Here is a 15457-nt window from a genome sequence, read left to right as displayed (position 1 = left end):
CATTCAGTTGAAAGATGGTTAACTATAAACATAATCCCTGCACTAGAAGTACATGAAACAACCAGGCTGCTGGGAGTTTGTTTAAAACACAACTATTTTCAGTTTGAGGATAACTTCTACAAACAGTCCGAGGGTTTTGCCATGGGCAATCTGTTATCAGCTCCTTTAGCCAACATAGTCATGCACTTGGCTGAAAAAGAGCTGCAATACATCCAATGTGGAAGGTACGCAGATGACACAATAGTCATATACAAAAAGGCAGAAGAGCTCAACCTTCTAGTGAAAAAACTAAATAGCATCCACCCCAGGTTCAACTTCACCGTAAAACAAGATAAACATGGCAAGATCAGCTTCCTGGACATCACCATCAGCCACACACAAAACAAATTCATATCCACTGTCTACAGAAAACAGATGCAGGCAACACACGCTCTTTCCAGCCACCCCCCTCCCCCCAGACAAAATGCTAATATGTGGCTGAACTTTTATCAAAGAGCATTCTCCTACTGTTGCAGAGAAAAAGATCTACAAGAAGAGAGAGCCACCATCACTGAAATAGCCCTGAAACATGGTTACACAGAAGCAGAACTTTCCACTTTGTGCAGTAAAGCGGAAATACAGGTCAGGCACCCTACTCAGCCACAATCAACCTCCAATGGCAGATATAAGTGGTTTGCCTTCCCCTATCATCTCACCACATCCAACCGCATATCCAAAGTCCTTCTCCCCTATGACATCAAACCCAATGCCAAAATAGCTGATAAACTAAACAAACACAAACGGTACTTCCTCTCTCCCCTTGATAACCCAGGTGTATATGATGCAGAGTGTGAGTGCAAGGCACATTACATCAGCAAGTCCATCAGATCTGTCAATGAAAGAATCCAACAACACCTAACAGATGCAAAAAAAGCCCAACCCACTACTGGTCTTGCTAAACACATCAAATACAATAGCCATAAAATACAAAAGGTACAAGTCAAGCACACCGCCCACACACTCGTAAACACCAAAATCAAGGAAACACATGCCATAATGCACTTCTCACATGAGCTAAACATTGATAGCGGACAGGCACACCACACATGGATTCCCCTACTACAACAGTTAGTGCCAGGAAATAGCAGATGACACGGACGCAGACATACAGTTAACAACAGCGCACCTAGGAGCAGCCAGAGAACTACAAACAATAGAAGCACGCCAAGCAACATTACAACAAGTTCCAATGAGGATGGTGGCAGTGGCCACTGAAATTAATAAAACAAAGAAGAAAAAAATAGTTTTGCTGATAAAGTGTGTACTAGTTTCTCTGTATTTATAATTACTTTAATAGGAAATAAACTCTCACTATAGTGATTTTCAGTATTGTATCCTTAAATAGTCACTATCACGATCCTCAACTTTTAGCTTTTTAATATTACCCTAATTGGTTTTGTTGGAATTAATATAGAGTAATGCCATGGCCACATAAAATACACCTCAAGGTTTTTTGTGTATAAGTCATTCACCTCCAACTCCTTAAGAGTTGGCCTTACACGATACAGTAGTTGGCCAGCATCTGAAAATACCGTTGTGTTTTGCGTACATCAGATTATATTTTTTTTTAATATTGTGACTAATTTTACTTTTTAAGACTACAGATTAAAGTGATAATAGTGGCAAACAAGGGAACCTCGAAGTAGGCTTCACACCAAGTATTTTAAGTTTGCTGGAGGAAAAATAAATTTACCACAATTAATTATTTAATCCATTGCCAAACATTTAAGTTAAAAGTAACATTGTGCTTTTCCATTGACCGTATTTTTTATTAATGTCAAACTTGCTAAAAAGACCACGTCAGGAAATTTAAATATGTAAGATGTGCTAGCAAATGCATTCAAAATTCATGAAATGACAGGGGAGAAGAAAAATAAACCTGAAAATGAAGAAAAATGCAACAAAAACTGCAAAAGAAAATACTGAAAAATGACCTTAGGGCCAAAAAAGGCTGAAAAATGCAAGATAAAAACAATGTTTTCTGTTCAAAGTGAGGAAACTGACTGTTATCAGGTTTAGCATTGTTTTCAAGGCTCAGAAAAAATATGATTTTTCATCAACTTCTGAGTCCTATCTTTAACCACAGAGAATTTCACTTCTCTAACTTCAAAAGTAACTTTGTCACCACATTACAAACATCAGTTTGCATTTCCTAATATCACATTTATTGGTTATATACAAATAAGCATAGCCATGTTAAGTTATCAGTTTCCTTTTTGTTGTTGTTGTTGTTGTAGACCAACTTCTGACAATAATGAAAGTTTCAAAACGAGCAGTTACATGATTTTAAATATTTTCTTGTATGCTTTATTCCACATTGGATTTGTTGAAAATAGGTTTGGTACATATCATATTACTTGAAGTTTCAGGTATGACCAATGCGAATTTTTACTGGTATGGTGTTATGTGGCATTAAACTTAAGACTGAAGGGACATGTTTCTCTTGGAGGAAGATATGCATTACATATGTAAAGTTTCATGTTTCTGTGATGTCAGAAACCAGCACTGAACGTAGACAATTGACAGGCACACTCAATCTGGCATCCCATTCTTAAAAAAAATCACCGAGGTATTTCAAATGCAATAAATTAAAAATTCATGAAATACAACTCTGCCATAGTCTCATTGTCAGTGAAAGGTGTGTCATAACTTGGATTGTCAATATAATTCACATGATTACGTGCGGGGAAAATAGGTGTGAGTAATTGGGAGGGGTGGGATACAAGGCTGACCTTCACACCCATAGACCTCAACCACCAGTCACTACTGGGCTGGATCCAGGACTATGCAAGAGGCACACTTTATATATTGTATTTTTCTATGTAATTTTATTATAGTCACAAAATGGACAATATAATTAATATTTTGGGATATTTATGCATACATCTCAGGTAATATGATATCAATCACCACACCACACACAGATTTGAATGTATGTATGTACATTTCTTGCTTTAGAACAACAGAGCAGCCACTATTTTGCACACTTAAGTAGAGTAGTCACATGAAATACCATGTTGTAGTGCTACTATAGAGAAATCATATTAAATGGCCCTCATAAACTCTCTTGAAAATAACTTGATCTTGTAGGATGCATTTGGTGGAGTTCCAAGTAATATTAGCAACATCAACTTTGTGGCCAGTGAACAAGGAAGTGAAACAGTACTTAATGCTGAATTGGAAGAAGGCAGAGTAAATGTAAGTTCAATTATTTTAAAGTGGACACTGAAGTGTTGTATTCGTCTCTCTTTTCCTCCATACGTTTTTATTTTATTGTAATTATTTTCTTTCAGTTTGAGACTGCTACCTGTAAATCTCCAATGTATAATTTGCTTATGAATACTCCCTCTGTCCCATAATTATTGTCCGGTACACCTTTGTTTGTTGTCTCATAATAATTGCCCGATATTCAAACTGTGACATTGGTGTATACAGAAAATGAAATGAGGGAATGAGTCATACAACTTTACTACTCAAGGATCAGTACAAATTGTGCTTTCCATCTGCCTCTTCGTCTGTCATTCCTGTACTACCATTTTGGCATACCGGATTATAATTATGGGACAGAGGGAGTATTATTTTTCTTGTAGTTATTGTATTTTTGCAGTAAATATAAAAAGATCATGAGTTTACTCATAACATAAAACAGGGTGATTCATGATTCCCTCCAGGTTTTTGAATGTTTATGGTGCAAGAACTATAACACACAGCAAATGAATCTCTCCAATAGGCCCAATCACGTAATTATAGATTTATCTGTAGGTGGCAGTATAACACAGTTAACGCAAACATGGCATGCACTGGTGAACACAAAGCATTCTATGTCTTAAAATTCACTAATTTGAGTCTGTTGTGAAGGTGCAATGGAGAATTCGTATGAAATATCGAACAGAAGTGCCTACGGACAAGACAATTAGTATGTGATACAAGTTCAAGGAGACTGGCTGCCTGTGTGATGCAAAACAAACAGGCTGTGTGGGACCATCGGCTGAGACCATAAACCTTGTGTGAGAAACATTTTCCGGGAGCCCTAAGAAGCCAGCACGTCACGTGAGTCAGGAATTGCAAATGCCGCAGCCAACTGTGTGGCATATTCTACACCAGCCATGTCAAACTCAATTTGACATTGATAATGTCAAAACTCTCCAGGCTGCACACCTCGAATCCCAACACTTTTACGTTCAAAACTAAGGGATTCGTTCTCAATGGGTGGATCCCAATGTCGTCTCTCATCAAAATGACAAAAATTTAGCAACTGGAGGGGGATGCAAAAAAAAAAATCGGGAAAATTCCCCCTCATTCCTTTATGTACCATCCTGCTTAGAATTGAATGATTACACGATTACATGTGTGTGTTGCACTGAAAAATATTTAATTATGGTTTATGTGTTTTATTTTTAATATAAAATATAACTGAAATATTTTTTCATAGTCAGTGATACTAATTTACATGTTTATTTCAAATATAAATTTGTTTCAATTGTGCAAACATTTGGAATGACACCGTTCATGGCCAATTCTACTTTCATTTCCCAGAGATTTGACATTTTTAAATCTTTTTTAGAAACTAGGTTCTCAATGTTCGCATTTTTTTTTTTTTTGCTAGGAAAGAACTCTTAATGCAGACAATAAATCTTGAACTTTGGGCTGTTTTATTATAATGGGCTGTTCTTCAACTTGTGATATTTCTCTTTCAGTTCGCATTGTTATTTGAAGTCTTAAAACCTGTTTCAAAATTCATCAAGTAGTAGTTTTACTTTGGATGAGTATTGACTTAAATCAGGTTCACAGATTGGTATTCCTGACAAGTTGTGAAATTACTGCGAAATTTATATATATATATTACCAACTAGGATAAAACAAGACTGCTCCTTTGCAATATATATATATTTTCTTGAAATTTACATATATAGTCCATTTCCTTGAAAATATCTTTTCCTGTTGTTGTGTCATGGAGAAAAATCATGCCAACGAGTTCTTCTGTCACATTGAGAAGAGAATCACATTCACAAATGAATACAGCTAAGTGAGCTAGCTACCACACAGATGTCCATACTTTTAGCTATTGCGAGCGACAATGCAACAAAACCAGCAATTTTTGCTTTCAGTTGTTCGTAAATATCACCAGCTAAGTCATCGATCATCTCATCAACTGTTTTTCTTATTTTTTCTTTGATTTTTGTTTCGATTTTTGTTATTTAGCATCACTTTTCTTCCAGTTTTGACTAATGGTTATGATGGGAATAAGTGATAATATAATGAAATTGATGAAGGAACACACACAAAGAACACCCATGCACAAACCGGGTTTTAAACTATGGATCTTTGGTGTCAAAATACTCTGCCTCGGATGTCGGCAACTGTATTTCGTGACAAAGATACATTTCTGAATGAATTCACTTCATCAGGGCACAAAATTTTCACATCCTTTACAATTCACAACAAAAATAGGTAATGTCACATTTAACTTGAAATATTCTGTATTCCTCCTCTATAGTTCTTTTCTTACTCCCACAAGGATTAGGCAGTGACAAGGTTGTCTAAAACTTTTCCAGAAACTGATTTTCCTTCAAGGCAAAGCCTTCACAATCAAGAAACTATCTCATTTGCATTAGAAAGTAGGCACGCTCCCCTTCCCAAGCCAGTAAGATAGTTTTGAACCTCAGAACTAGCCTGTCAATAAACTTGCTTACTCAACACCACACCAATCCTTAATGGAATGCAAGAATGTACCTGTGTAGGGACAATAGGTAATTCTGGTGAAGTTTCGATGAGTCGAGGCTTTTTCATGTGAAACGAAAAGCGGGACAACTATGTAAGTATAGATAGTTCTCCATGTATGAAATGTGGGTCGCATTGAGGAACGCTGCGGACTGCAAGTTTGACCTGGCTGTTCTACACAAACATCATCATGTGAAACCATACCAGGTGCAACTGTTGCAGCCCTGAGTCCCAGGATCACAATCATCATTTCCAGTTCTGTCTGGATTTCTAAGAGAATCAAGAGGAAGATGTATTGCTGAGAAAGTGATTTTTAGTGACGAGGTCATGTTTCATCTGCCTGGAAAGGTGAACTGTCACAGTATATGCATTTGGGGCATGGTAAACCATCATGTAGTGGTGCAACACATCCGTGATTCCACTAAAAATGTTTTGTGTAGTTTCTTTGTTAAAAGTGAATGGATAATTTTTATTTCCAGAGCCAACTGTTACGGGTGTAGTGTACCTAGACATGCTGCAACAGTGCCTAATGCCATAATTATAGGAAGATAGGGAGGACTTCATTTTTCAACAAGATGGGGCTCCCCCACATTTCCATGAGGGCATCCATGCTTACCACAGTACTGAACTTATTGGCCATTGCATTGGATGTTCTTCCAGAGATGACTCTCTTCTTCCTTAGCCCCCATGCTCACCTGACATAACCCCATGCATTTTTTTTTATGGGGGTTACATCAAAGATTGTGTTTTCATGCCATGTGATTCAGCACACTGTGAGAAAGGATCACACATGCAGTCGTTGGTATTGATAGTAATTTTTGTGACATGTGGCAAGAACTTGATTTCAGGATTGATGTCTGCCACATCACCAGGGGTGAACATATCACACACCTGTAAGCTATGTACCAACCTTGAAGAGATTCTTTATGTACTGATATGCACCTTTTTGCTGTATATGTTATAGTTCTCATACTATAAACATTTGAAACGCTGGAGGGAATTATGAATCACTCTGTATGATGTAAAAGTTTTCATATCTATGTGCCCACATATAAATAATGCTGTTGGCTTCTTATTTCTGAAATAAAGAAGAATATTATATAAATGACCTGTTGTGTAAATTGTGTACCTGGTAATAAGTCACACATATGGCTGTGTGGTTACAACTTGTTTATATTCCATTAGAAAAAAAATAGTGAATTACTACAATGTGAATGAATCAAAACACATTTTTTTATGTGCAGTTATCCTAAATTTCCTTTAGGAAGCCAAACATTGCCCAATTGAAAGTTCTTCATTCAATAATTTTGTTATTCCAAGATTCCTTACATTGTTAGTAAAGCCTACCATTGACTTGAAATGAGTGACTTCATAAACATATTATGTAATTGGTATAGTTTTGAATCTGGAATGCCAGTGTCATGCCTCTCCTTCCCTGCTGCCTAGCTGCTGTAGTGCCCTTACTCTAGAGCACTCTTAGGGCCTCCCCGATGGTGCAGTGGTAGTGTCGTCACCTTGTAATCAAGGGGTCCTGGGTTCGATTCCCGGTGGATGCACATAGTGATTCGGAACCCAGTTTAAACTGTAGGTCCAGTCCCAATTAGCCTTACTGTGCAAAAAGTGGACTTAAAACACCAACTAAATCAATCAATCTAGAGAACTCTTAATAATTTCCCTCACCAAAAAATATATTTCTCTAATGAGGGGAAGGGGTGTAAGTACTCACAAATTTTATTTCATCTTTCTGTAGCAAGTTTCTCTTTCTAATGGCACTTTGCCCAAATTTGTAAGAAGTAACAGAAAAGAAAGTTATGAGGGACATGCTTGAAAACACATTTTCCAACTTCTAAATGCACATTGACAGCATTTGGAGACATTTAACATATTTTACACATTTTTGAGGAAAAAGGTTTATCACTGAATATTATAATTAATTTACAGTATTTCAAATATAAAGTAATGTGTAGGTCTACTTCAACAAATAACTTACCTAATCTAACTAGGAAAGAATATATTTTAATCTTCTTTGTCACACACTGCAAAAAAGAAATTGTCTAACTCAGAACAGAGAAAATTTCCAGAAATGAAGGTAATCAAAAACTGAGTATTGGCGCAAAAAAACAAGCTATTTTCAAAGGAAAAGAAGTGTGTCTTATATGTCAGCAAATATGGTAATTTTATTTTACATGTGATATTTGGAATCTTCATAAAATTTTGAATAAGTACAGTGAATTTTAAAATTATTAATAATAGTTCATAAACATTTGAACATTGTTTTTTCACATTCTGCAGATAACAAAATCTTCAATTTTAAAGGAATCTAGATTGCAAACTACAGGTGATATTTCAAAAACGAAAAATGCATGTAGGTGCTATGTACCAAATTTCCTCCAAATCTGAAATGGTGGTGTGAACAGTATTTATATCGCTGGTTTTGTAAATTAAATACACTTTAAGAAACAATATCTATCACTATCTATCTTCCTCTCTATACCTCAACAGCCCATCCTTCATCACCAAAGGCACATGGCTCCAACCCCCCCCCCTTCCCCCATTATGTAAGTTTTGCTGATATAAATATAATATTTATGGATATTCTTCCAATTCTACATAAAATTGCATTTCTTAGTTGTTTGTTAGTTGTGTGTATGTAATGTTATTCATCTAACATCTGTCATATAAATATTTAGAAAAAGAAACAATGTATTTTTAGCAGAATTGAGGCACACACAAAATAAAATCTATAATATGTGTAATATTTCTTTAAGTTAGACATGTACAGTTTTGTAACACATCTCAACTGCATGTTTGAAACTGAGCAAATTTGTGCCATTAAATTGCAGCAGTGTTGCACATTTCCATGAAGGCACATCTTGATCCCTTAAATGTAGCACTGCATATTATAGCACCATATTATTGAAGTACACTTAAAAAAAACTGACCTCTCATGTTTCAGAATTTTAGATTGTAGTTTCCTATTGTCAAGAATGTCAGTCACAATATTTCACCTTTTGTATCAAGAATATCAAATTGTAAAGATTATTATACTCAGTGTGCCATTATAACATGTATTCCTAAACTGTATTATTTTATTTGGACCGTAGGTGCAATAAAAAAAATTGATAAATTGATTTCAGTGGCTGGGACATGTCAAAAATGGACTTTAAAAAATATTTCTGCAAAATTAAATTTTTAATACAGAGCAATGTTTGTTTGTAACTAGAAATTTGAGAATTCAATGTCAGAAAAGCTGGATTTGTATTGAATGTTCTCTGTTTACCCTATCCATTCCTTTCCATCTGAACTGTTTCTGGCTTTGGTTAACTGTTTTCCTATTAACTGTTTTTAGAAGTGACATTAAAAATTTCAGTACTGATTATTGTATTAACTTTTTCTACAAATGGAAATGAATACTAAATTATTTGTTTTCCCATGTGGGACACAGTAGCTCAGTTGGTAGAGCATCTGGCTACCATGCGGAAGACCTGGGTTCGAATACCAGGGCAGGTGATCTGGAACAGGAATTTTTCCAGTCATTTTGTTTCTGCACGGCTCAGGCTCACCCAGCCTCATATCAATGGGTACCTTGGGGCAACCCTGGGTGCGGGAGGGGGTAAAGGCAGCTGGGCATGATGCTGATCACATCATCCCAACTATGGCCTCAAGAACATGTGGAGCTCTACATCCACATCACCCCATATGCCTTCATCAGGCTCTGGCATCTGTACTCTCAGCCAGTGCAATCTTCTGTAGGGCCTGTGTTGTATCTTGTCCATGTGTGTTTATGATTGTTCTTTTACTAACTTGATCTTATGACCTTTCATCCTCATCTTTGTGACTAGCCAAAAGTGGCAGAAAAGAACTAAAATAAAACAAAAAAAATTTAAATGAACTTTTCTCCAGCCTTAACCATCATTTCTTACTCTTGATGGTTTTCTCCTTTAAATAACATTCTGAAAGTGTTTAAATAGTCCCACCTTAAAGAGCCACAGTGGTCCAGTCAGCATGTGATTCGGTGGGTGATATCACGTGGATTTTTTTTCTGACAGTGTCACTGCATAAAGTGGCTCACCCAGCCTCTCATTTCAATTTCAATTTTCCTTTCTTAAAGGGCGAGGTTCAGCCTGCGGCTGTTCTACCACCTAACCCCGATGGATACATATAAATACTAAATACATTCTACCTACTAAATGTTTGTACAATAACAAACAAAGAAAAAAGAGAGAAACATAAAGAAGACACAAAAAGAACAGATACAAAATTGAGAACAAAGGCTCGTCTACACACTAAAAATAATAATAATAATAATAATAAAAGGATTGAAAACAAATACACAAGGATACACAAATTAATTGACACAATTGTGCTTGGTGTGATATGGTTAAGAATAATACAAATTAATATTAATGTTATGTGTAAAAAACATATAAATGTTCTTAATATGCGAGAAAGGACAAAATATTGTTAAGGGTTGGCAACATGTAAGGGGAAAAGTAAAAAAGCAAAATGAAGATGAAAATACTTGTTATTAGGAAGTTGGTTCAGAAATGCGAGCTATTATTCGTGAGTGCTGGAACACAGATATTGTTCATTTAACAATAGAGCTTTTAGTTTATCTTTGAAGTTGTTGCGATTAGTGAGGGACGTCATGGAAGGAGGAAGTTCATTCCATGCTCTTGCAGCTGAATACGTAAATCATGATTCGAAAAGCACTAGTGTGTGCTTTGGAAGTTCAAGTTTCGATTTTTCCCCTTGTTTTGTAATCGTGTATTTCCCTTCTGAATTTTAATTTCTCGAATAGGTTTCTAGGTGTTTTGGTTTGTAAAAGATTATGAATAAAACAACAAAGATGTAATTTTTGGCGTCTGGTCATGTTCAACATTTTGTTTGCGTTTAGGGTTGGGAGGATATGATCGTATTTTCTTATATGGTACACGAAACGGAAACATGAATTTTGGACTTTCTGGATTTTGGTTTTGTTTCGAACGGATAGATTTGGTCCGAAAATTGCATCGCAGTAGTCCAGTAAAGGAAAGATAAGTGATTGGATTAGTCTCATTTTAATCTCTGTTTTTAGGCATTCTTTAAAGCTGTACAGCGATCTTAGCACGGCGTAAGCTTTTTTAATTTGTTCTTGTACATGAATATCCCAGTTAAGGTGTTCATCGAAAATGATGCCTAGATTTTTCACATTTGTTGAATAAGGGATTATAGATGTGTCTAGTTTGATACATATCTCGTTAGGATTTATCAGAGAGAGACTATTTCGGGAACCAATAAGAGAGAAAGTTGATTTTTGTGGGTTTATTTTTAGACCGTTACTTTTACACGAGGTATTTATGTTGGATAAATAATCATTGAGCAAAGCTAAGGCTGCATCTGGCGATTTCGGTGGAAAAGGAATTTGTATTTGAGTGTCATCTGCGTAAAAATGAACTTTACTGTGATTGATTACGGTAGGTAAGTCAGCTGTAAAAATGGTATAGAGGAGAGGGGCTAGAATGGATCCCTGTGGGACACCAGTTTCCAATGGCAGGGTGCGAGAGAGAGGGGGCGTGGCAGCGTTTATGAATACTCTCTGTGGTCTGTTATTCAGATACGATCTAAACCATCGGAGAGCAGGAGGTGAAAAATTGTAGTATTTTAATTTGCTCAAGAGCAGGTCATGATGGACACTGTCAAAGGCTTTAGCGAGATCCAGTAATACTAACGCTACTGCCATTCTCTTGTCGATTGATCGTAATAAATCGTCAGTTACCTTAAGTAAAGCCGTTGCCGTGCTGTGCGAGGGACGGAAACCGGATTGACATTTCGGAAGCAGATCTAGGTCATTAACGTGTTTGCGAGTTTGCTTGTTAACAATTTTTTCAGCGATTTTGGGAAATATAGGTAAGAGACTTATTGGTCGAAGGTCATTCAGGGACGTTATTATTTTTTCTTTGGTATCGGAACAACACGTGCTGTCTTCCAGCTGGTCGGGTATTGTCCAGTCCGGAATGAGAAATTTACATTGTGCGTCAGAGGACGTAAGATGTGTGGTAATAACAGTTTAATCATTTTTATAGATATTCCATCATTACCAGATGCATTGGATGATATTTCGTTTATAGCTTTCATTGTTTCGGCTTTGTTTATTTCTTGCAGGTGGAAAGTTTGAGCGCTTTTGTTAAAAGTGTTACCATCAAAGAACTCTCGAGTTTTGTTAATGGCATCTTCCGAGACATTCGCTTTGCTGCATATGCTAGAAAAATGCCAGTTAATTGAATCTACATTTCTCAGGTCAGAAGGTATCTCGTTGTTCATATTTTTACTATATACACCCCACGTTTTTATTTTTTTCCACAACTCTTTGCTGTTATTGTTGCAGCGGAGGTGATGATTAAAATATGCTTTCTTTTCTTGCCGTTGGACCGAGGTGGTGAAGTTTCTCAGTTCAGTTTGCCTGGGATTTTGTGCGCTTATATTTTATTAGGGCATTGTCACGGAGTTTCATGAGCAGTTTTGTATTTTCGGATATCCACGGAGAGTTTTTTGATTTTATTAATTTAGTTTCAAGGGGCGCATGCTTGTCGAAGAGATTTATTACGTTTTGAGTAACGAAGTGTACTTTATCATCGATGTTGTCGAAGCTATCAATTTGCATCCATTCAATTGTTGCAGCATCCCTTTCGAATCTCTCTTTGTCGAGGGTAGAGAAGTTTCGAGATTTGATAAACTGTTTAATTAATTTTGGTTTTTTGATGGCAAGTGTCGTGTTTACTAGACAGTGGTCGGACGTTCCGACGGGAGCGGTTACGTTAAATGAGCATAGAAGATCCGGGTCATCCGTTATTACCACATCGAGGAGTGATTGGGTGGTTGCCGTTATTCTGGTTGGTCGGTTAATGATCTGGACCATGCCGAAAGAGTCGATTATTGATTGTAAATATACTGTTTCTGGTTTATGGGGAGAAAGGAAATCTGCGTTTACGTCACCTAAAATAAGTAATTTGTGAACGAGTGGAAAAACTTCTGAGATCGTCGTTTCTAGGCGCGATAATTTTGTATACGATATATTAGGGGCTTTGTACACACCAATTATTCCCAGAGTTAGATGCTGGAGCTTCACAGTTACGCTAATCATTTCGACTTTGTCGTCATTTTCATTGCAAGAGGGAATGATCTTGGCATTTAGGTCTTTACGGTAATACAAGATTAGGCCACCCCCACTCTTTGTTGTTCTATCCTTTTTTATTGCTGCGTAACCCAGTATGGAGAAGGTCGAGGCGAGGGACCAGGAAGATATCGAAAGCCGACTCGAGCACCGTGGTCGCCAACTCCTCTAATTTGGGTGACGACAAGGACCTGACGTTCGCTTGAGCGAGGGTCAGGAAGGGTGGCCTTGGGGGGCGATGACCGGGAGGGAGGAAACCGTTAGTTGCAGGAATTTCAGGCGGTGGAGTCGACATCAGGGAGAAAACAAAGACAGGGGTACCATTTGTTGCGAGCTTGAGGGAAATTGAACCTTCCCTTCCATAACGTCATAGCGTATTTTAGCATTATTTCAAATATGAATGTAGGTGCAAATTGGAAGAAGAAAAACATAAGGAAATTCGGGTACTATCATGTTGCCTTCTTGTGAAGTCTTGGATGTTCGTGAATCACAGGTATATTTGACGCTAAAACATCACTCAAGGAAAACTGTATGAAATAATTCCCAGTAGCGTACACCGAAACACTTGCGGAACACTTGAGCACACGCAGAGAAACATAAACATTCGCATAAAGGGATATGGTTGACACACAAGACACACACAATGGACATAATAGGGAAACGATTTCAAACACACGTTCATAATACATATAACTAAGAAATAAAATGAGGATGTTCATCACGGATATACACTTTAATTATACACTTAAGTTTGTGGGGGAAAAAATAACTAGTAATAATAATAATAATAAAAAATATAGAATGATAAAAATAAAAGAAATATTAAAAGTATTTCAATGTTAACTGGTTACTAATGTTAAAGTGGCTAAGGAGTCCGAGAGCAGTCTTGTTTATGGGTCTAGTCTTTTGAGGGGTAAGGCTCAGGGGCCAATCGGGATAGTTCCTTCATTCTTGTAATAGTGAGTTTCCTGCCGGTAGAGGTGCACACCACGATCCTGCCATCTTCCGTGTAGCACGCGCAGCACCCGAACTTCTCTTTCGCCACCCGCAGCATCTCCTGTCGCACTGGAGTCAGCGACTCGATGATGTAGATTCGCGACCCGGCTTCTTTTAGCCGTTTCTTCGCCGACCACACGGAGTGCCTGGTTTTGTAGGTTGCGAATTTAACAATAATGCAGCATTTTCCTTCCTGCACGGCCTCGGCTATGCTACGGTTTGGTTTTCCCAAACGATGGCACCTCGCGATCTGGCCACTCTTGATGTCGACGTGCATCTTATTTCGGAATAAGTTCAGGACCTTCTCCTCCACGTTCTCCTGCACTCCGTGAATAAGGAGACACCCGCGCCTTGAATACTGTTCCAAATCGTCCAGCCTATCTTCTTGCGATTCTATCCTATCCAGTAAATAATGGAAGTCTTCCTTTTGCACTCTGAAACTTTCCTCCAACCGTGCCTCCAATTTACTCAGCTTGTCTTTGAGTTTCTTCATTCCTTCGGAATCGTACGTAGCACTTAGGTCCCCGCTTCTTGAATGTGTTTCATTATCAATTTTTTGTTTGAAATTGTCCAGCTCGCCATGCACCTGCTTTTCGAAGCTTTCCAGCTGCTTGCCAAGTTCCTTGGCCACAGCACAAGACATCTTGGGTTGGTACGCGTGAAGCACAGTGGTTATGGCTTGCGACGAGCGTCAGATAATTATTCCAGTATTTTCTCTTAATTAACGTTGAAGTTGCACTTGCACAAATCAGTCCTGAACCTTGACACTACCTCTTCCTTGTGTGAAGATAAGAATCAGCCAGCAGCCCGATGTCCATCAGAATTTTACAATCTTCTCCGGAGCCGATCAGCACGTCCTTAGCACATTTCAGGCTGATGGGATAACAGCAAAAACCCTGGGGGGAGTGAGGGTAAAAGGTAGCCAGAGCATGGTGCTGATCCCATCTCCTCCACTATGGGTGAGATCGATAATGTGTGGGGTCCTATTTCCATATTCCCTATGTATCTTCAGGATACTGTGTAATGCACAGAAGATAGCTGTACATTTCTACCCCTTTTATGTTAGGATTTCCGTCTATTAAATGAGTAGCCACTATTGATTTTTCCCCAGATTTCTTATTACCTTTCTCATGGAATTGCGTATTACAGTTTTACCTACTTATGTATTTTAGATTATTATTGTAATTATAGGTATTACAATCTGAAGCTGTGGAGGAAGATACAAATGAAGATTTGATGGAAACAGAAGTTAAATCAGCTTTTAAAAAGGCTAATAATACCATGACAGAGGAACATGATCGAGATGGAGCAGTAAGTTTCAATGTAAACACTATTTGGAAGTAAAAATAGTTTACTGTTAACACATCTGGTATTAAACAAAAAATAAAAAAAGAGAGAGAGATTAAGAAGTAATTCACATGCCTAAAACTGGTTTCATTTTTGTTCTCTCATCCATACAAAGTTTGTCCAAAAAGAAAATGAACTTTTTCAAAATAAATTTATTTACCTTGTACACAGCTTAATCGAATTTATCACCTTCAAAGTAGT

At 37.4% G+C, this 15457-nt stretch overlaps 1 protein-coding gene across 1 annotated transcript in view; it reads left to right on the top strand.

The window, feature by feature from the left end:
- The window catches only part of LOC145984118 (protein artemis-like), a 173923-nt gene extending 158704 nt beyond the window's left edge, over positions 1-15219 (top strand). The window contains exons 8-9 of the mRNA XM_083117552.1: positions 3130-3237; positions 15101-15219. Of these exons, the coding sequence (XP_082973678.1) occupies positions 3130-3235 (106 nt within the window). The 3' untranslated portion in view covers positions 3236-3237; positions 15101-15219. The remainder of the gene's footprint in view (positions 1-3129; positions 3238-15100) is intronic.
- Positions 15220-15457: the final 238 nt, after the last annotated feature.

This window comes from Lepisma saccharinum, chromosome 2 (assembly GCF_977018435.1).
Source record: "Lepisma saccharinum chromosome 2, izLepSacc3.1, whole genome shotgun sequence".
NCBI lineage: Eukaryota > Metazoa > Arthropoda > Insecta > Zygentoma > Lepismatidae > Lepisma > Lepisma saccharinum.
The sequence above is the reverse complement of the archived record's forward strand: the minus strand, read 5'-3'. Positions and strand labels throughout refer to the sequence as shown.